Source organism: Cetorhinus maximus, chromosome 15 (assembly GCF_964194155.1).
Source record: "Cetorhinus maximus chromosome 15, sCetMax3.hap1.1, whole genome shotgun sequence".
Lineage (NCBI taxonomy): Eukaryota > Metazoa > Chordata > Chondrichthyes > Lamniformes > Cetorhinidae > Cetorhinus > Cetorhinus maximus.
Window position 1 is genome coordinate 59,082,495 of NC_135893.1, and position 22,297 is coordinate 59,104,791.

At 44.1% G+C, this 22,297-nt stretch overlaps 1 protein-coding gene across 2 annotated transcripts in view; it reads right to left on the reverse strand.

Moving 5' to 3' along the window:
• Positions 1-22,297, reverse strand: part of LOC144690717 (protein kinase C beta type) — a 277,204-nt gene that overhangs the window by 136,986 nt on the left and 117,921 nt on the right. For both annotated transcript variants that reach the window (XM_078558489.1, XM_078558488.1), the window contains exon 3: positions 5,060-5,142. In XM_078558489.1, coding sequence (XP_078414615.1) covers positions 5,060-5,142 — 83 coding nt within the window. The remainder of the gene's footprint in view (positions 1-5,059; positions 5,143-22,297) is intronic.

Consider the following 22,297-nt stretch of genomic DNA (forward strand, 5'->3'; position numbering starts at 1 on the left):
TGTTAGACAGAGTGGGCTTCCTTCCACTGGAGTTTAGGAAAGTGGAGGGTGACTCGATTGAAGTATATGAGATCCTAAACAGTATTGACAGGGTGGATGTGAAAATGATGTTTCCTCTGGTGTGAGTGTCCAGAACTAGAGGGCACTGTATTAAAATTAGGGGTTGCCATTTTAGGGCAGAAATGAGGGGAAATTTTTTCTCCCAGGGTTGTGCAACTTTGGAACACTGTGCCTCCAAAGGTGGTAGACTGGGGAGGGGTGGGGTGGTCATTCAATATTTTTAAGGTAGAGGTAGATAGATTCTGGTTAGGCAGGGGAATCATAGGTTATAGGGGGTAGATGCGAATGTGGAATTCAAAACAGATCAGCCATGACCTTATTGAATGGCAGAGCAGGCTTGAGGGGCCAAATGGCCTACTTCTGCTCCTATTTTGTTTGTTCGTATGACTTGTCGTGCACCTTGCAAAAATTGGAAATGCCGTGTTTGGGGGTGGGACTTAGGATCTTTTGGCCATTTCTGCTATTTTCACCACGATGGAGAGGCTCTCTGGGTGAAAATCTGGGCCTTAGTTTCTCTTTCAGTTAGAGACTGTCTCAATAAATGCAGGCTTTGAAACCAAAGTCAGTGCAGACAACAGCTTGCACATGCTCCCCCTGCCCCGGTCTCTATGAAAACAGAAGACCTCATCACAATTGGATGGATTGAAATTTAGAGGGTGGAGAATGGGGTGTTGTCAAATGAGACATTGGGGTAATCGAATCAGGTGCTGACAAAACTGCGAATGAGGGTTTCAGGGACAGAGGAGCCGAGGTAGGGTTTGAAGTGATCTGCGTGATGGAAGGATTGTACGGTTTGAAGTAGAACTCCAAGTCAAGCAAGGTTAATTACCATAATACTATAGAACTCCAAGTCAAGCAAGGTTAATTACCATAATACTATACCACACTGAACCAAACTTTCTCAATAGCAAAATGGAATAGGCGGGAAATAGATACTACACAACACTCCAAAATTAATGCTTAGTAACCTATCAATATCACAGTAGCTGGACTCAACAGGAATAGTAATTGACATGTTTAGATATTTAATTAATCTCATCAGATAATAAAAGTACCATGGAGGAAGCAATAAAAAACTTTTACTCCAGATCTTAAAAGACTGTTTGACTTCCTTAAACAGCACCTTCCAAACCCATGACCACAACAATCTAGAAAGACAAGGGCAGCAGGCACATGGAGACACCACCACCTGGAAGTTCCCCTCCAAGCCACAAACAATTCTGACTTGAAAATATATCACTGTTTCTTTACTGTCAGTGGGTCAAAATCTTGGAACTCCCTCCTTAACAGGGCTGTGGGTGTACTTACACTATTGGGACTGCAGCGGTTCAAGGCGGCAGCTCACCATCACCTTCTCAAGGGCAATTAGGGATCGGCAATAAATGCTAGCCTAGGCAGTGATGCCCACATCCCATGAATGAATAAAAGTAAAATCCCCAAGACAAACTTTGACTTAAGATAAGGGAATTGACAGTTTCTACATTTTGTTTTCTCTGCAGAGACTGGTTGCTGTCCCAAATTGTTCACTCCACAAATCAACTTCCCCCAGGTGCCCCACTAATTTTTTTTCCCCCATCACCTTTTCACATACCTTACGGTGCAACATATCATGTTTTACATATTGCCCAGGTCCCTAGGTAGCACGAGGCTGAAACTGCTCAACAGTTCCAACAGACTTCCGCTTTAACCTTGGAGTGATGACAAACTCCACAGGAACCCTTGTCCTCAGCCCAGAGGTAGGGATCTTGACCTCTATGAATACTACTGAGCTCATTTTCAACCTCACCACCTGTGGGGATGGGGGTGTTGGGGGGCAGGGGTAGGGGTAGATCTGGTAGAACGGATCATCTTGTTGTAGAATGGATTGATTTTCATCCCATCGGTTTCAGCATTATGGTTTGACAAGGGGTGAACAATCCGCTCCACCAAAATCCCACTCAGGTGAAAATGATCCCTCCAAGGGTCTGGCTAACTGAGACTGTGCAAATGCTTACACTGCAAAGCAACCAGAAGCAGCTGAACAGGTTGTTTTAGAGATCTAGGGCTTTGTAAGATCAACATAGGGAGGCGAGGAAGTTTAACACAGCATGGTCTCATTTTGAATTTCCCAATGATTAATTAACCCTCCTGTGATGTTAAATAACTGAGCAGAATCTAATGCAAGGCAATTTACATGCTGATAAAGTAATGTCTTTGCTGTTTCATACTGACCCATCTTAACCAATGATAAACTCAGCCATTACCAGGTACAGCAAATATTGGTTTTTTCCCACCATTTGTTAACTTAAATAAAAATGTTGCTGTGATTATGAAGCACTATATATTCACACCTCGTCTTTCACGAACACCATGAAACGATTGAAAATCCACCACACTAGAAACCACAGCTACCAGAATCACAGATAACTTCTTTAATGGGTTTGAGTGACATGTTAATTTTACCCTCTGCTAAAATAGCAAGTTAACTTCTGCATCAAAGCAGGTCATAGGATCAAAGCAGGTCATAGGATCAGAGTTATACAGCACAGAAACAGGCCCTTTGGCCCATTGTGTCCGTGCCAGCCATCAAGCACCTATCTATTCTAATCCCATTTTCCAGCACTCGGCCCGTAGTCCTGTATGCTATGGTGTTTCAAGTGCTCATCTAAATACTTCTTAAATGTTGACGGTTCCTGCCTCTACCACCCTCTCAGGCAGTGTGTTCCGCATTCCAACTATCCTCTGGGTGAAAAAATTTTTCCTCAAATTCCCCCCTAAGCCTCCTGCCCCTTACCTTAAAACAATGCCCCCTAGTTATTGACACCTCCACTAAGGGGAAAAGTTTCTTCCCATCTACCCTATCTATGCCCTTCATAATTTTGTACACCTCAATCATATGTTAAGCCTTTGTACCACTGATATCACCATTAGTAATTATTAGGCTCACATCTCCTGTGAAACTGACCTTAAAGGGTTGAAGTTATGTGCCAAAACCCCAGCCTTCATTCAGCATGCCCACTCCAGGGGCAAGCCATTTACAAGAGATACATGGGATACCCAGCAATCATAACCTGCCTGGCAGGCCATCAACCAACTCCCTCCCGTTACACACTAGCAATTAACCTCCAATAATCTGGCACACACAGACTGACCTAATCTCTTATTGTAAATGCAGTTCGTCAATCTATTACAATGAAGTTACAGTGAACATCTGGCAGATGTGACTTCAGTTACTTAAGGGCTACTCCACGTAAACAAGAGGCAGCACAAGCGTGGCCCTTTTGGGTGGTAAATGAAAGAGAAAAGCTTCTCTCTGCTTGCTGATATAACGAGGCACCTCACATTCTTAGGCCCAACTCCGTTAAGATAAGGCCAGGGATAGGTTCCTGATAAAGGAGGATGTGAAAACAGGGATGCTCTGGAATGCTGACTGCTTGTAACCCTGCATAAATAACCATTTCATTATTACGAAAAATGTGTGTGGGCACAAATTTGTGAGAGAGCCAGGAGATTTCTGCAGTTTGAGATTACTTAATTATTCTGAAGAATTCTGCATTACTGCAGTGAGTAAATAGTGCGTGGGCACATTCCAGGGGAATACTGCAGAATGAAATTGTGAATGTGTGTCACCGCACCACTCACTCCACTGGGCAGCCGAGGTATACATGTTTGCCTCATCATGTCCAGCAAACATCTAGTCGTTTTATGAAAGGATCGCCAGACCAGTCAGGGAGAACACCAATGTTCAGCATTAATGAGAATGAATACGTATTTCCTTTAAGAGAAAAGAGCACCTCCCCGTTGCTCACGAGGCAGATTTGATAACCATTTTTTTTTTTTAAAAGGAGTTGCATCTTTTTTCTTTTTAAGCAGTCATGCACTCAAAAACAACTGTGATGAGATTTAACTTTAGGGAAAAAAGGGAGTTGTGGGAAAAGACTGTAAACCCAGGCTCTGGTAACCAAAACTCCAATATCTTAAATAAGAGAAGGCTTGCCACCTTAAAGCACATGGTAACACCTAGCCCCACACACTAACCCCACTCCACATTTTCATAATCCTACTCCAAGCAAGTGTGACCTCTGCCCTAACCAAATCACAACCACCGCACACCTCCCCAAACATTTTTTTTGGGGGTGGGCTCCTTAACACTAGAGAGAGGTCCCAGCTGGATCTCCATCACAGGGAGGGAGTAGGAAGATGAGGCAGCATTGCACCACAGAGGATACGGCGGTCTCAAATAGGGTAGAGAAATTCTGAAGATAGGAGTAACATTTTTATGGAATGATTGGATTGGTGGGGGGTGGAGATGGGGGTGGGGCAGGGGCAATACTAGGCCCTTGCCTTCTGTGGCATGATTGAGGACGATTGCCACCACTACCCTGGGCTACTGAAATCCATCTCTTAGAAATGGCAGTGGCATCGAAAGAAATTGTGCAGAAGCCTGGGTACCACCCTCCTGCTGCCATTAACATATGGTGGATGAGGAAAAGGCAGCAGTGGCCTTCCTTGTACAGAAAGATGATTAAGGTTAGGGCCTGAAGGCAATGGAAATTGGCCAATTTAAATGATCTTCTACCCTCTCCCTCAGAGTAAATAGTGCGCACGCACTATTTACTCACTGTAGTAATGCAGAATCCTTCAGAATAATTAAGTAATCTCAAGCTGCAGAAATCTCCTGGCTCTCTCAAATTTGTGCCCACATACATTTTTCGTAATAATGAAATGGTTATTTATGCAGGGTTAAAAGCGCATGGGCTGTGCATCTTCAAACTTCCATTACACTCCTACATTGATCACTACAACCCAAACCTTACTGACAATGCAACAACAAATCTCTACAACCTAACCAACAGGAATACTGCATTCTAAACTCCCCAAATCTCCAAAGCAGCAATGTACCTTACTCAACCCTCTGTCCCCGCAGTTCAGCATTTATAATACTACTGGCACACTCACTCCTACATGATCACCAATGGATATACTAGAAACCTTTAAGCACTGACAAAAAAGTTCTTACCTCAGAGGCTGGCCCCGTATCTGCACCTGGGCAGGAGAAGGTGACAAATTCATGACATCGTTTGTGGACTACAAAGGAGCAAACTGTAAATGAGAACATACAATATTATCAGTCAAATGATACATCAACCAACACACACCAACTAAAGCATATCAACCAATAAATCAATAAGATACAAACCAATCAATGCACATCAACTAATCAGTGCGATTAGAGCAGATAATTGAGTGTTCATTGCAGTTGGGATTCAGGTGAGCCTGAAAGGAATGAAAATTTGGACCGACTTGTACGTGAAGTTGAAAATTGTCCTCAAAGATCATGAAAGTGAGAGAGAGGAGAGAGGGTGAGAAATGGAACTCAGCCATTAATGGACATACTGCACCTTTTTCTTGCTCCGATACAAAATTAACTTTGCTTTCATTGTTTAAGCTTTGCTCAATCCCTATCGGAACCATTCATGGTGCAAAGTAACAGTGAAGACCAACAGAAGCATCCAGAACATGTGAGTAATGTGTATGAACTAATGGCTCCTCTTCGAGAGCTCAATTATAACTGAAATGAATTATTTCATTGAGCTGAAGAAATGACTGCACCCATCAGCCTTTGAAGGATGCCCAGAGAGCTCGGGATAATAGCCGTACCAACTGCAGCCACTTCATTAGGTGCATTTGGTTTGCTACCAGCTCATTCCACTTATTTGAATTGCCTCCCAGTGTTAGCCTGAGAATGAAATGCTGCAAGGAAAGAGTTTCTTACAACACTAATTTTTACTACTGCAAAGCTCAGTTAGATTTCAGTGCAAGCACAAAGGGCAGTCTCCTATTCTTCCCCTTCTCTTCATTGCTCTTGAAGAGTAATAGCTCATGACTACTAGCAATTCTTAGTAGCTCATTCAAAAGGCGATTCAGTTGTGAAAATATAAAAGCTTTTCAAAACATTTTTAAGGGTTAATTTGTATTTATGGTCAGAGATGTTAGTCCAATTTATGCATCCTCTGTCAGCATCAAATACTCCCAGGTACAGCAAGGGTTAGATAAAGAGCAAAGCTCCTTCTACACTGACCCAAATACACCCAGGGAAGGTAAAGCACTGGTCAGATATATAAAGCTCCATCTATACTGCTCCCAGGCACAGCACAAGTTTTTTGATTCTTTCATGGGATGGGAGAGTCACTGACAAGGTCAGCATTTGTTACCTATCCCTAATTGCCCTTGAGAAGATGGTGGTGAGCCGCCACCTTTAACCACTCCAGTCCATTTGCTATAGGTACACCTACAGTGTTGTTAGGGAGGGAGTTCCAGATTTTTGATGCAGTGACAGTGAAGGAATAGAGATATAGTCCCAAGTCAGGATGGTGTGCGACTTGAAAGGGAACTTGCAGGTGGTGGTATTCCAATGCGTCAGTTGCCCTTGGCCTTCTAGGTGGCAGAGGTCATGGGTAATGGTGGGGTATTCAGCAATGGTAATGCTGTAGAATCTCAAAGGGAGATGGTTAGATTCTCTCTTATTGGAGATGGTCATTGCCTGGCAGTTGTGTGGCATGAATGTTACTTGCCACTGATCAGCCCAAGCCTGAATATTATCCAGGTCTTGCTGCATGTGGGCACAGACTGGCTTAGTATCTGAGGAATGATATGAAGCACTTAGCAATCATCAGCAATAATGGAGGCAAGGTCATTGATGAAGCAGCTGAAGCTGGTTGGGCCTAGGACCCTGTAGAACGCCTGCAGCAATGTCCTGGGACTGAAATGTTTGGCCTCTGACAACCACAACCATCTTCCTTTGTGCTAGGTATGACTCCAACCAGTGGACAGTTGTGCTCATAATACCTATTGACTTCAATTTTTTTAGGGCTTCTTGATGCCTCACTTGATCAAATGCTGCCTTGATGACAAGGGCAGTCACTCTCATCTCACCAAAGACTGCAATGAAGTCAAGAGATCACTGGCCCCTGACAGAAACCAAACTGAGCACTGGTGAGCAGATTATTGCTGCGTAAGTGCCATTTTAAAGCACTGTTGACACCTTAAATCACTGCTGATGGTTTTTTAAAATTCTTTCACAGGACTGAACGTCACTGGTAAGGCCAGCATTTACCGTCCATCCCTAGTTGCCCGGGAGAAGGATTGGAATTGGAATTTGCTGGATTGGATGTGTCTTTTTTTTGTGAACAGGATATATCATAGCAATTTTCCACATTGCTGGGTAGACGCCAGCATTGCATCTGTGCTGGAAAAGCTTGGCTAGGTTTTTAGCTGGTTATGCAGCACAAGGCTTCCGTACTACTGCCGGGATGTTGTCAGGGCCCATAGCCTTTGCTGTACCCAATGCCTCCAACCGTTCCTTGATATCACTTGGAGTGAATTGAATTGGTTGAAGACTGGTAGCCGTGATGCTGGGGACCTCAGGGAGAGGTCAAGATGGATTTCCACTCTGCACTTCTGGCTGAAAATGGTTGCATCTCATTCAGCCTCATCTTTAGTACTGATGTGCTGTGCTCCCAATTCATTGAGTATGGGGATGTTTGTGGAACCTCCTCCTCCAATTCGTTTTTTTTTAAATTGTCCACCACCATTCAAGATTGGATATGACAGGAATGCAGAACTTAAATCTGATCCATTTGTTGTGGGATCGCTGAGCTCTGTCTATCACATGCTGCTTTCGCTGTTTAGCGTGCACATAGTCCTGTGTTGTAGTTTCACCAGATTGTCACCTCATTTGTAGGTATGCCTGCTGCTGTTCCTGACATGCTCTCCTAGACTCCCCAGCAAACCAGGGTTGATCCCCTGGTTTGATGGTAATGGTAGAGTGAAGGGCATGCCATGAGATTACAGATGGTGGTTTAATATAATTCTGCTGCTGTTGATGGCCCACAGCCCTCATGGATGCTCAGCTTTGAGCTGATAGATTTGTTTTGAACCTATCCCATTTAAAACGGTGGTAGTGGCACACAATATGATGGATGCTAACCTCAGTGTGAAGATGGGACTTCATCTCCACAAGTACGGTTCTGTGGTCACTCCTACCAATTCTGAATGTTCAGGTGCATCTGTGACAGGTAGATTGGTGAGGGTGAGGCCAAGCAAGGTTTTCCCTCTTGTTGGTTCTCTCACCATCTACCACAGGCCCAATCATTCAGGACTCACCAACATTCAGGTACTACTGACCCATTCTTGGTGATGGGCATCGAGATCCCCCACCCAGGATATATTCTGTGTCCTTGCTATCCTCAGTGCTTCTCCCAAGTGGTGTTCAACTGGAGGAGTACTGATTAATCTTCTGATAGAGGGTGGTAGGTGGTATTCGGCAGAAAGATTCCTTGCCCAGGTTTGACCTGATGCCATGAGACTTCCTGGGATCCGGAGTTAATGTTGAGGTCTCCCAAAGCCACACCCTCCTGATATATACAACAGTATACAACTGTGCACCGTCTCTGGTGACAGGTCATACCAAAGATTGGTGATGGAGGAATCTGGGGCATTGGCTACAAAGTATGATTCGATGAGTAGCACTAATTCAGGTTGCCGTTTGATTACTCTGCAGGACAGTTCTCCCAATTTTGACAATTCCCCAGAGAAAGGAGGACTTTGCTGGGTCGACTGGCATGGTTGCCATTGTTGTTTCCAGTGTCAAGTGCTGGGTTATCTGTTTGGTTTTATGCTTTTCCATCTTTTCTGTAGCAGTTTGGCACATCAGCAAACAGCCCCACTTCTGACCTTATGATGGAAGGAAGGTCATTGATGAAATAGCTGAAGATGGTTGGTCTTAGAACAGTACCCTAAGGAACTCCTGCAATGATGTCCTGGAACGGAGATGATTGACCTCTAAAAATCACAACCATCTTCCTTTGTGTTAGGTATGACTCCAATCAGCAGAGAGATTTCCAATGACCCATCAAAACTAGAGTCAATCGGCATCAAGGGGGACAGTATCTGTAAGGTATGATTCCATGTCAGGCTGTTGCTTGACTAGTCTGAGACAGCTCTCCCAATTTTGGCACTAGACCCCAGATGTTAGTAAGGACAACTTTGCAGGGTCGACAGAGTCAAGTTTGCCATTGTCATTTCCAGTGCCCAGGCTGATGCCGGGTCATCCATCTGATTTCATTCCTTTTAGCAGTTTGATACAACTGAGTGACTTGCTAGGCCATTTAAGAGTCAAGCACATTGCTGTGGGTCTGGAGTCACATGTAGACCAGACCAGGTAGATTTCCTTCCCTAAAGGAGATTAGCCAGATGGATTTTTACAACTATCAACAATGGTTGCATGGTCATCATCAGACTTTTGATTTTTGGGCTTCCCTCCTGCCCCTGAACTCCTCCAACCTTGCTTGGCCTGAAAATTGAGGCTAGAGGGTAAACAGCCTAGGCCTCGCCCATCCAATCATAAAATTGCAGAGGTTAGGGCGGACAGGAACCCAGTGGGAAGGCCATCCCCCAGTCACCCTACCGGCTGGTGGGGGATTGTAAAATACTGCCCCATGTATCTTTGTGGCCTCGAATTTGTGGGGGTGGGGAGGTCCTCCTGATCATCCAAGGTTGTTTTAAAAAGATGAAAAAGATTTGCATTTATATAGCATTTTTCACAACCACCAGACATCTCCAAGTACCATACAGCCAATTAAGTACTTTTAGAAGTGTAGTTGTTGTTGTAGTGTAGGAAACCTGACAGCTAATTTGCACACAAACTCCCACAAACAGCAATGTGATAATGACCAGATAATCTGCCTTTTGTGATGTTGATTGAGGGATAAATATTGGGCTGGACAAATTAAGTCAACATTCCTGCTGTTCTTCAAAATAGTGCCATGGGATCTTTTACATCCACAGTCAGATGGGGCCTAAGTCTAACATCTCATCTGAAAGACAGCATCTCTGACAAGGTAATGCTCCCTCAGTACTGCAGTAGAGTGCCAGTTTGTGTCCTGAAGTAGGGCTTGAACCTGGAACCTTATAATTCAGAGGCAAATGTGCTACCAACTGAACCACAGCTGACGACGTTTTGGTAGAAGATTGGCAGAAAATGTTATAAACTGTCGTTTTAGCCATTTATCCCATTTCAAAAGGGTTTCATGGATCATCCGCTGGAGAGTCACTATGAACATTTCATGTGACTTGCCTGATAGATGCGAAAAAGGAAAAATTTGCATCATTCACAATATCCCAAAGCACTTTACAGCCAATGATAATGTTGGGTAAGGGTTAAATGTTGACACTATGTAAAAGTCCCTGCTCTTGTTAGAGTGGTGCCCCGGATTCCTTTCTGCCCACCCAAGAGGACACACGGGGCCTCAGTTTAACATCTTATCTAAGCAATGGCAGCTTTGACAATGGAGTCCTGGATCAACATCACAGTGAAGTATCAGTCTAGATTATGTGCTGAAGACTCTGGCTTGGGACTTTAATGTAAAACCATTTGACTTAGGCAACAGTGCTACCATTGAACCAAAGTGATACAGGAAGGATTTAACGCCACAATGAGAATTATAAATCTGAGATGCTGGTGGACTGGGAGCCAACATAGACCAGTGAGGATAAGGATGATTGACATGAAAGACTTTGTACAGAGTTTTGGATGAGCTCAAGTTTATGGAGTGCATTGGTTTAATTGAGTGTGAAGGTGACAAAGGATGAAGATTTCAGCAGTAATGGTTAAGGTAATGGCGGAGGTTGACAATGTTAGAGGTTGGAAGTAGAGGTACATGAAGATGATTGAGGGTGGGAACTCAAGGGGGAAATAGAGAAAAAGGTATCACAAGAAGAGTATTGGAAAAGAAGGGTGTGGCATCATAAGGATATTTCATAGGAAGAGTATTACAGAGGAATAATTTTAGCAGATATGTGTATTGCGCAACATTAAAAGCTATCCCACCCAATAAAGAAGTTGATAATTCTGGTTGGTATGCGAGAGGAAAATTTGTGAAAGCAGCTATAACTGACAACTATTGAAGACACTGATTATTGTGCCTACATTCTACAATATTTCTTTGGTAGCTTTAAAAAACAAATTTGTTTAAATGTGCTTTTTCCTAAAGTGTGACGGTACCAATATGGTAACCATTTCTGGTGATAACTTTGCCAAACTGAAAAACCCACCAAGTCTTTGACCTACTGCGGGCTATTTTAATGAGCCCATCAAGGGTAATAGAAAAGGAGAATGCTTCTTCAACCAGAAGTTTCCTCTGCTATCATTACTCTCATACTTCAGGGTCCTCTACCTCTTCCCACTTCAACCTCAGCCCATTGTCCGAGTGCTGTGGATATTCATTTGAGGAAAATGCTCTGCCTTAACACTCATTGTGTGTCATAATTGACACTCATTTACATCTTTAAAAGTGGCTCAAAAGAAAATCTCCATCAAGTAGAACATAAACAAGAATCAGATCTAAAAGCTAGAAAACATTGGATCTCAGCAGGTAAGGATAACAAAGCAATTCTGCCAGACAGCCACCATGGAAGACTGACACAACATTTAATGGATGTAACAGCAATCACTTATAGCTGCTCTGTGCTTTCAACATCTTCCTCTTACCTCTCACAACCAGACAAAATAATTGCCTTCCTTATCATAAATAGGGATCTTTAAAATTAACTCATTAGGTTCAAAATTCAGCTGCAGTCCCTCCAAATCGGGCACACTGCACCATGCTGGGAAGGGTGCTCAGCTAAGTGTCCACTGCTTGTGCCAGTAATATCTGAACTAGTGCTGTCATGACATCACGCAGCCTTACTGGCTGATTTGGAGCTTCATAAAATAAAATATATAACAAAGGGTACATTTGGGTACATGTACATGACCTGAGGGTACATGTGCACAAAATTGTTCAAGGTGGCAGGGCAGGTTGAGAAAGTGGTTAAAAAGCAATACAGGATCCTGGGCTTTATAAATGGAGGCATAGAGCTCAGACATCCATTACACTTGTTGAAACACCTGCGCTCCAGGGAAAACATTGCTCGATTGACAGCTCAGGCTCTCTGATCTCGGCTGTCAATGTTTATTTACACAATTTTATTTACAATGAATAAACAATGTTTATTTACTCCTCATTACAGCTTTGGTCAAGACATGGACAAAAGAGCTGAATCAAAGTGGTGAGGTGAGATTGACTGTCCTTGACATCAAGGCAGCATTTGACTGGGTGTGGCATCAAGGAACAATGGCAAAACCAAAGTCAAAGGGAATCGGAGAAAAACTCTTTGCTCGTTGGAGTCATACCTAGCACGAAGGGAGATGGTTGTGATTGTTGGATGTCAATTAACTCAGTCCCGGGATATTGCTGCAGATGCTCCTCAGGGTAGTGTCCTAGGCCCAACCATCTTCAGCTGCTTCATCAATAACCTTCCCTCCAACAGAATGTCAGAAGTGGGAGATGTTCCCAGATGATTGAATAATGTTCAGCATCATTTGCGACGACTCAGATACTGAATCAATCCGAGTCCATATGCAGCAAGACCTGGACAATATCCAGGCTTGGGCTGATAAGTGGCAAGTTACATTCGTGCCTCACAAGTATTAGGCAATGAGCATCTCCAACAAGAGACAATCTAACCATTGCCCCATGACATTCAACGGCATTACCATCGCTGAATCCCCCACTATTAATATCCTGGGGGTTACCATTGACCAGAAATTGAACTGGATCAGCCATATAAATACTGTGGCTACAAGAGCAGGTCAGAGGCTGGGAATTCTGTAGTAAGCAACTCACCTCCTGACTCAGAATCACAGAATTGTTACGATGTCGGAGGCAGCCATTCGGCCCATCCTGTCTGCACCGGCTCTCTGAGCATTTTAACTTCATGCCAATCTCCTGCCTTTTTCCCATAATCTGTACATTGTTTCTATTTAACTAATCATCCAACGTCCTCTTGAATGCCTCAAATGACTCTCCAAAGCCTGCCCCACCATCTACAAGGCACAAGTCAGGAGTGTGATGGAATACTCTCCACTTGCCTGGATGAGTGTAGCCTCTACAACACTCAAGAAGTTTGACACCATCCAGGGCAGAGCAGCCCACTTGACTGGCACCCCTTCCACCACCTTAAACATTCACCCCCTCCACCACTGACACACAGTGGCAGCAATGAGTACCATCTACAAGAGGCACTGCAACAACTCACCAAGGCTCCTTCGACAGCACCTTCTAAACCCGCGACCTCTACCCCTATAAGGGCAAGGGAAGTAGATGCACAGGGACGCCACCATCGAGAGGTTCCCCTCCAAGCCACACACCACCCTGACTTAGAACTATATCATTGTTCCTTCACTGTCGCTGGGTTAAAATCCTGGAATTCCCGTCCCAACAGCACTGTGGGTGTACCTACACCACATGGACTGAGGGATTCAAGATGGCAGCTCACCACCACCTTCTCAAGGGCAGTTAGGGACAGGCAATAAATGCTGGCCTAGCCAGTGACACCACATCCAATGAACGAATAAAAAAAGACAAGGTTAAATGGTTTCTCTGGATGATTAACACTTTTATTGCCTTCTAAGTGAAATGACTTTTTAAAAAAAACATAGTTGGAAGTTATGAATTACTTTAAAAAATTTTAAAAAAAACACATCCAACTGTCACTATAAGGTTAATTTGGGTCAATGAGCATGGAAGGGCCATAGCTTGGCATTGAGGGTGTGATGGGCCATGGGGGGTAGGTGGAAGGACAGAGCTTGGCATAGGGTACATGGGGAGGACCTTTTGAACTCTCCTTTTAAAAGATCCACCCATGCAGACAAGGGTTCATGACCCCTCTGAGGGGCCGTGAACCACAACTCTAAAAACCTGGCTTGAATCTATGAAAATTGTGGAGGAGTAGGACATGCCAGATCGGGAATGCCGGGTGTGGGCTTTTGACAGGAACCAGCCCACACCCTTAAAAGGCACTTCCGAAAATCAGGCAGCCTAGGAATGGGGTTGGGAATTCCAGAATCGGGACTCCCTGCCATTTTTAAAGGGCTCCTGAGGCATACCGACTCAGTGAAAATCTAAGCCTTTATGTCCAATTCTGGGCACCTTACTTTAAGGAGGATGCCAGATGCTTTAGAGAGGATGCAAAAAAGATTCGCGAGAATGGTTCCAGGGATGAGGGACTTTAGTTATGTGGGTACATTGGATAAGCTTAGGTTGTTCTCCTTAAAAAGAAAGGCTGAGAGAGATATGATGGAGGTGTTCAAAATCATGAGGAATCGAGACAGAGTAGGGAGAAACTGTTCCATTTGGCAGAATAATCGAGAGAGGACACCAATTTAAGGTGATTGACAAAAGGACCAACAGCAACATGAGGGACACTTTTTATGCATTGAGTGGTTAGAATCTGGAATTCACTGCCTGAGACGTGGTGGAAGCAGATTCAATTGTGGTATTCAAAAGGGAATGATAAGGACTCAAAGAAAAAAAATGTAGATGACTACAGAGAAAGGGCACGGGACTGTGACTCGCTGAGTTGCTCTTACAGAAAGCTGCCACGGATGCAATGGCTTCAAAGGCCTCCTTCTGTGCTATAGCCATTCTACAATTCTACGATTCTATTTGCAAACTTAGACCACACAGGTCCATTCAAAGAATTTGCTCATCAGTCACGAAAGAACATGCGTTCAGCTGTGAGTAGGTTCCAGCACTGGTATTATTTGAAGGGTCCGGCAGCCAGCTTTCAGGTTAGACAAGTTAGAATAGCTTCTGCCAACGCACAGAGTCTTTGGAAGTACCGTGAAGTGTTTTTGGAAGTGCTGTGGTGAGTCCCTGGATTCTGCAGGTAGTGTTGCTGCATTCTCACTAGAAGCGAAGCGGATTTGGTAACCTGTCCACACAAAGGCTGCAATAGGTATGGGGGCTACAGTTGCAGTTCATCTGGGTCTGCAACATGACAGGGAGATGGAGCAGAGGTGCGGACAGGGAAAGCTCTACGCCTCTGAAATTGGAGCTGGATTCCTTCATGTTCCTTGACAGTGACAGGTGGATGCAGACAGGCCAACCAATGCACCCAACATTCTCCTGTCTGCTGCCCCAATGAGGCTCTTATCTGAGTTCACTGTAGCAGAACATGACTGTGACCCCATTCTCTGGTGAGCTTGCATACAAACTATCCTTTCCCCTTGGCCTGACTACAGCTGACTTATGCCCAGTGTTTCACCAGGCACAAATTCCAACTCTGTACTAGGCACGTGCAGTTGATATCTGGCAGTATCAGATCAAGTGACTTCCTCTGTTGTGCTGTTGCTCTCTTTCCTCCTTCTACACGTGGTGAGCAGGCAGGTGGCTGCTTTTGGGTGTCTGAAAGCAGGAAATCAGAAAGGGGAAGGTCAATGTGAGGGAAGTGGGGAGAGGAGGAAGGCAAGAGGTCCATGATCACACCATCTGCAGATTACTCATCATGTCAGACAGCAGGATGAGGGTGAGCTGGAAATTGAGAAGATGCATACCACCATCCTCAATGTTCTTAGCGACATGCTTCTGGCAAAGTGCAGCTTGCCCCATATTGCAGAGAACCATAGGGGTTAGGAGGTAGAGGCATCATCATCTCCCACCGATTTTGCTTTGCCCCCTTCTGTACTGTGCCACCTTGTCTTGCAAGAAATAGGGTAGAATGTCAGTGATTATGTAGCACTGTGTTTGGGTGATGTGCAAACCGCCACAGCTCAATAGCTGGTTGTATGCAAAAGCAATAGGAGCTAGGTGTGAAGCCAGCATCATTGGGATGTGTGAGGGTGAGAGTCCAGAGTGCCAGGGACTGCTAATGAGAGTGAGATGCCTTGAGCAGGTGAGAAGTTTATGGTGTGGCGAGTAGGAGACGCTGTGTCCCCCAGCCAGAAGACAGGAAGGAACATTATATATAATTTTACTTGAAAATGGACAAGGCTTTGACTAGCCAAGACTCATACCAGAGGAATTTCTAACCTTCAGAAATCAGCGGGGACCACATTACCTTTAGAGGTGCTAATGTCCTCTATGACGGCTGACAACAAAATTCCAAAGAAATGCACCAACCCCGTTTACACTTCCAAGGAAGAGCTCCAGCCAACAGAGACAGTATGTCTGCAAAGGACAAAAGGGACCCTGGCTCTTCTATTAAACATCTCAAGATTCCAGACCTGAGAAAATACATCCTTTGACCAAGACCCAGGAGAAGTGGTGGGAGGTATGTCACATGACCTCCCCCAAGCTGTTAGAACCCATAATATTGCTGTGTGGAACTGGACCCAGGCAGTCTACCATTTTACCACCTAACAGGTAGCAGTAGAAAGAGCTCTGTCCAGATTTTAAATTGCCTGGCCCTCATCTATACCGTGAGCTACTGGAATATTGGAACTCTTGTATAGGTGCCAAGAAGACTAATTCATCTCTATGTGCCTCCTCCCATTGTGGAAGTCCTCATTTCTGAAAAGTCGGATCACCCTGCAACAGTTTCAGCCTGCGAACCTCTGAAGGAAAACGCCATTGGACTTTGGACTCACATGAAACCATAACTCTTATTTTCATTGTGCTCTTGCCCTGAACCCCTTTCTTCCCCATATCCCTCTTTTATTATATGAGTGCAAAAAGGGGTGGATGTTGCGAAACCCCTTTCCTGCCTTGTCTGTGTATGCGTGTAGAGTAAACCAACCCTCTTATTTTGTCTTATCTTCAGGTTGCTGTGGGGTTATAATAGAGGTTTGGATTGCTCCAAACTGAAGGGTTGGGGAAAACACACCACCACTTATAAAGGGGGAAATCAGAAATCTAAAACACCTTTCTGCTTACGGATGGGTTGTGAGGGGGGAAATCAGGGCTGTTTAAATTGATCCCCCTCCTGTCCGTAACATATGTTAAGATGCATTCATTGAACCAAACACCCCTGTTCGTTCATTAGACATCTTCTGACACAGCTGTGAGGTCCTCAGTTCAGGCTTCAGGAATTGACCTTCTTGGCCACCTGCTCCCAATACTTTCAGAGGGTGGTCTTTGAGGGTCTCCTGCCACCTCCACCCTCCACAGAACATGGCATCTCTCCTTCTGCCAGCCCATGACTAAAGTCTCCAGCCCCACAGCCATGAACCTGAGAGCTCTCTCTCTCTCTGCCCTGGCGTTTCCTTTTCCTTCTTCAGAATTACAGAAATAGCATTCAACCTCATGGTACGCAGCATCCCTTTGAGGGGGACAGACTGCCTTTAAGGTAACCAGGCTTGGCTGTAGCATGTGCTATTAGCACACACTGCTGAGCTCCTTGCTGGGCAGAGGCAGCCAGCAGCACAGGCCCTGCTCAGACCAATGTAGATTCAGGTAAGTGAGAAGACAGCACCAGATTTGCACAGTGTCTACCTCCATGGTGACAGTACAGGCAGGCTGTAAATCACAACCCCATGCCCAAAAAACAGGGATGACCAATTTCTAGCCCATAAAGTCTTATAAGGACAATCAGAAACTTCAGTAGAGAAGGCAACTGTAGAGATGAGTTTTTCAAGGGTTGTAACTCCAATGATAAAAGACAAAGTGCAATGAGAAAACTCCACAGGGCTAACTGGGTGAGAGTCACTGGTATTGCACTTTTGCAATAACTTCTCAACAGTTATTACATGTTTGGCTTCTTCCTATCAGCTTTTTAAAGCCTGAACATTCCCCAGTAAGAGGGTTGGGCACCCTCTTGGCTCACACACCTCCTTGTGCCACTAGGAGGTGTGTGAGCCAAGACAAGCTAAATTCATTAAGATAAAAGCAAAAAAGCTGCGGATGCTGGAAATCCAAAACAAAAATAAAAATACCTGGAAAATCTCAGCAGGTCTGACAGCATCTGTGGAGAGGAACACAGTTAACCTTTCGAGTCCGTATGACTCTTCTGCTGAATTCACTCACTGATATTTCCTCTATCTTTGAGTATGACCAGCTGGCCTTTGAAGGCTTGGCTGAGGTCAAAATCTCAACACAGGGGAATTGTGAACCTGCAGCTGAGTGTTAGTATATTAATCGGCTGCATTATTAGGCTGCACCAGAGTTAGTGCAGTTTAACAAGGAACAGTGGAAACTCTTTTGGGTTGAGGTTTACAGAAAGAGAATCTTAATGTTGCTATGGGAAAGCCAAAGAGGAAACAATAGAGGTTCAATCATAATTTGTCAAACCTCCATGGATATGGAAATTGTGCCAAGGGTCTGGAAGGTTGCCAATTTACTACCTCCATTCAGGAAGAGAGAAAGCAGTGAACCAGATAATTATATATCAGTCAACCTAACACTGTAGTGGGTAAGCTTCCAGAGGCTCTAACATGATAAATGTAATAATCACTCAAAGACACGGGTTAATGAAGAACAGTCAGCACAGATTAGTAAAAAGTCAAGTTATGTCTGATAAATTTAACACAGTATAAAATGTGAACACAATGAGGCACAATAGTGTACCTGTACATTGTGAGACATGGTAAACCATATATGTTGCACTTGGTATAACAAAATTTACAGGGTGGCATGTGGTATGATATACTTAGTACTAGGTAGTACATGGTACAGCATAACAGGTATACTGTGGGTACATGGTAGGCTATATACAGTATATTATGATAATTGGTACACAGAGTACATCATAGTATTGTATAAAAGTTAGATGTGGTACATGTTTCCAATTTCAGCCAGATCTTTAAGGGCTAGCTAGTCATAATCAAACAATTCCTTGGAAATAGAGGAAACACTGGCACAAATTTTCCAGTCTCCAGATTGTCGTAGACCAGAAGTATGATAGAAGGTGCATGTCAGGACCCCGTTCAGGAAGTTCTGCTACGCAGACCTACGTGGGAATTGCCCGGGATGTTTAAATTTCCACTGGGCAATACCCCTGCTGTCCTGGATCCTCCGCAAATGTCTCCGACTCTGAGCAGGAGTTAGAGACTTGGAACAGATCCGTGTAACTTACCTTGACAGTTTCCCAGGATATGTTGGACAGGTTAAAACCTGGTCTAACACCTGGGTAACTCCACAACTGATCCCCCAGTCACCTCCTCGACCACCTGACTCCCCCTTGACCAGATCTGGCTACACCCCTGACCCAACACGACTACCCCTGCCCAACCACACCCCCCACTTGACCCGACCATAACCTCACCCCCCGACCTACCCCACCCCACCCCCCAACCTGACCCAGCTAACCCCCGACCAAAGCCAGGGCCCGGAAGAGAAATTATGGGCCCAAGTGCTTCTTCTGTCTGTGCAACAGAACTTAAGAAGCCCCAGAACAAAGACTGAATAGTTCACAATTGTACCTGTTTCGTGATCAGCAAGTCTGAAGACACTGCTGATTGCTGCTTCTCACTGCATAATATTTTCAATGTCTACTATACAACACAACTTTATCACAATATTTCAATACCTCAAAAAACTCATGAAAAGCATGAAGATAGAGTGGGATAAGAAGGCAAAAGGACAAGATTGAAGTCAATGGAAAAGACTCTTGAGAATCACATGCAGTGTAAAATAGGTTACTGATTCACTATGAGCCCATTACACAATCCTGTCCTGGCAAACTCACCCCACAAAGCTCACTTACAGTAAACTAGCAACAAAATAAACAGGGCTCCAGCCATGATTCCACCCTCTGTTTGCAAGGTAATTACAGATGACAAAGGCCATCTAGCCCAGTTCATCTTCTCCATCCAGAATGACATATGAACGTGCGAATTAGGAGGAGTAGGCCATTCAGCCCCTCAAGCCCACTCTGCCGTTTGATAACATTGCCTACATCATACCACTGACTACAACTCAGAAATACTTAATTGGCTGTTAAGCAATTTGGGACATTGTGAAAGATGCTGTATAAATGTAGGTTTTGTCTTTCTTTTATAACGACTACACGCAGTAGGCAGAGTGACTGTAGCAATGGTGAAATTTGAGGCCCAATGCTGATTCTCTAAGGGTAGTTACAGAGCAATCAACTGATGTTAGCAAAGTGGCTACAAAGAAATCACTACATGTGCAAAACAATTCAAATCTGTAGCTAATCTCTCCCCCCAACCTTCCCCCCAAAGCCCCCTCCAAAATTCCACCCACCCCCACAGTATCCAATTGGTTCTAAAATTACAGGGAGTTTACTTACCATTTTTCAAGCAGCAACAATCAGTTGCTGCTGTTGCTTCTCACCTTTGGGCAGGTCCGTGGTTTCCTGGCGGGCTTTTCAAAAAAAAAATAATTGGAATCACGAAGCTGCCCGAAGGTTGGAAGCAACAGCAACAAGTGAAATTGACCTGACACTGACAGACTGGCATAAAAAACATCAGAGCTCTCAACCTGACAGGTCCATTATTTTAAAGCCGATCTTTCAGGTCTGCAGCTCTGGCTGCTTAGCGCAGATGACAAGAAACATTTTGAAACACCAGCCACCCACCCCCACCGCCCAGACTTCGGCCCTGGTGTTTGGCACCATCTGCACTCTCCTCTCCTGGACCCTGGAGCCAACTACCCACTCACCCACCTACCCCATCACTCACTCACCCATTCACTAACCCACACTCAAAGACTGGACCTTTAAACATACCTGAATACGCCAGTTAGTGACATAAAAAGGAGGCACGTCCTCTCTTTCCCCAACTCTACTCCACTCCGATGAAGCTCGGTGGCAGATGCTGCACTGCACATTTCTTTGTGACAGCTGGGATTAGGTGGTCTTGGAAGAAATGTGCAGTAGCATCGGCTTGGGGAAAACTTCAGTCAGCGGCAACCCTCGCAGCATTACTGCCGACCAGAGAATTCAGGCCATTGTGTTAGATATGATACCACAATGTATTGTGTAAGCAAACCATTTACTGCATATTATATATTACATACCATAATGTTCCATGTATAGAAAACCACAAACTTCTTACTATATCACATACTACATTGCACTGTGTATACTATATCATATTCCACAATCTACTGTGCATGCTTTATCACATACAACAAAAAAAGTTTCCATACAAGATTCAATCTCAAAGGAGGGAGACAGCAGCCTTCACGTGGTCCTCCTGTTAAAGCAAGTTGTCCAACTTGAAAACCTATGAACTAATTCTGTCAAGTACAAGGTCCAAGCAGCAAAAACCTGCTGGAAAATGCAAGTTATATCAAACATAGAGATGCAAAAGGATATTGATAAGTTAGGTGAGTAGGCAACAAAGTGGAAATTGGAATATGATGTGAGGAAGTTTGAGGTTATTGACTTTGGTACTAAGAGTAAAGAAGCGGAATATTTTTTATAAAATACACGAAAATTTTAAATGTTGATGTTCAGAGCGATATTGGGTGTACTTCTATAAGGAATATAGAAAGTTAGCGTGCAGGTACAGCATGCAATTAGAAGGCAGATGGCATGTTGGCCTTTATTGCAAGGGGATTAGAGTACAAGAATAAGGAAATCTAGCTACAATCGAACAGGACTTTGGTGGAACCACACCTGGAGTTCCATGCATAGTTTTGGTCTCCATATCAAAGGAAGGATATACTTGCATTGGAGGCAGGACAGTGAAGGTTCACTTGGTTGGTTCCTGCATTAAGTAGGTTGTCCTTTGTTGAGAGGCTGAGTAAATTGGGCCTGTACTCTTTGGAGTTTAGAAAATGAGGGTGGGATCTCATTGGAACATGCAAGATCCTGATGGGGCTCATCAGGGAAGATACAGAGATTGTTTCCCTTGTCTGGGGAATCTAGAACATGGGGGCACAGTTTTAGGATAAGGGGTCGACCTTTAGGAGTGAAATGAGGAGAAATGTCTTCACCAAGGGGGCTGTGGATCTTAGAGGAGTTTTTTTTTATCCCAGAGGGTTGTGTATGCTCCATCTCTGGGTATATTCGAGACAGACAGATTTCTGGTCTCTCAAGTTATCAAGGGATATGGGGAGCGGGCGAGAAAGTGGAGCTGAAGCAAAGATTAGCCATGATCATATTGAATAGCAGAGCAGGTTTGAGGGGCTGGATGGTCTACTCCTGCTCCTACTTATGTTCTTCCATAGCACAATGTACTGTTTTTGCTATATTACATTCTGCAATGTACTGAGTATATTCTAACATACTACAATGCATCGTGCACATTATATCATATATCACAAGATACTGTGTCTGATACTATATTCTATACCATATAACATAATATGCTATGTATGTACAATGTATTTTGTATACTATACCATAATGTAGAACATATACACTGTGTACTGCATAAACTACACCATGTACCACAACGTATAGTGTACACAATTCCAATGGACAGAATAACTTGTGCTTGGATCACTATGGGCTTCTCTTGCATACTTCC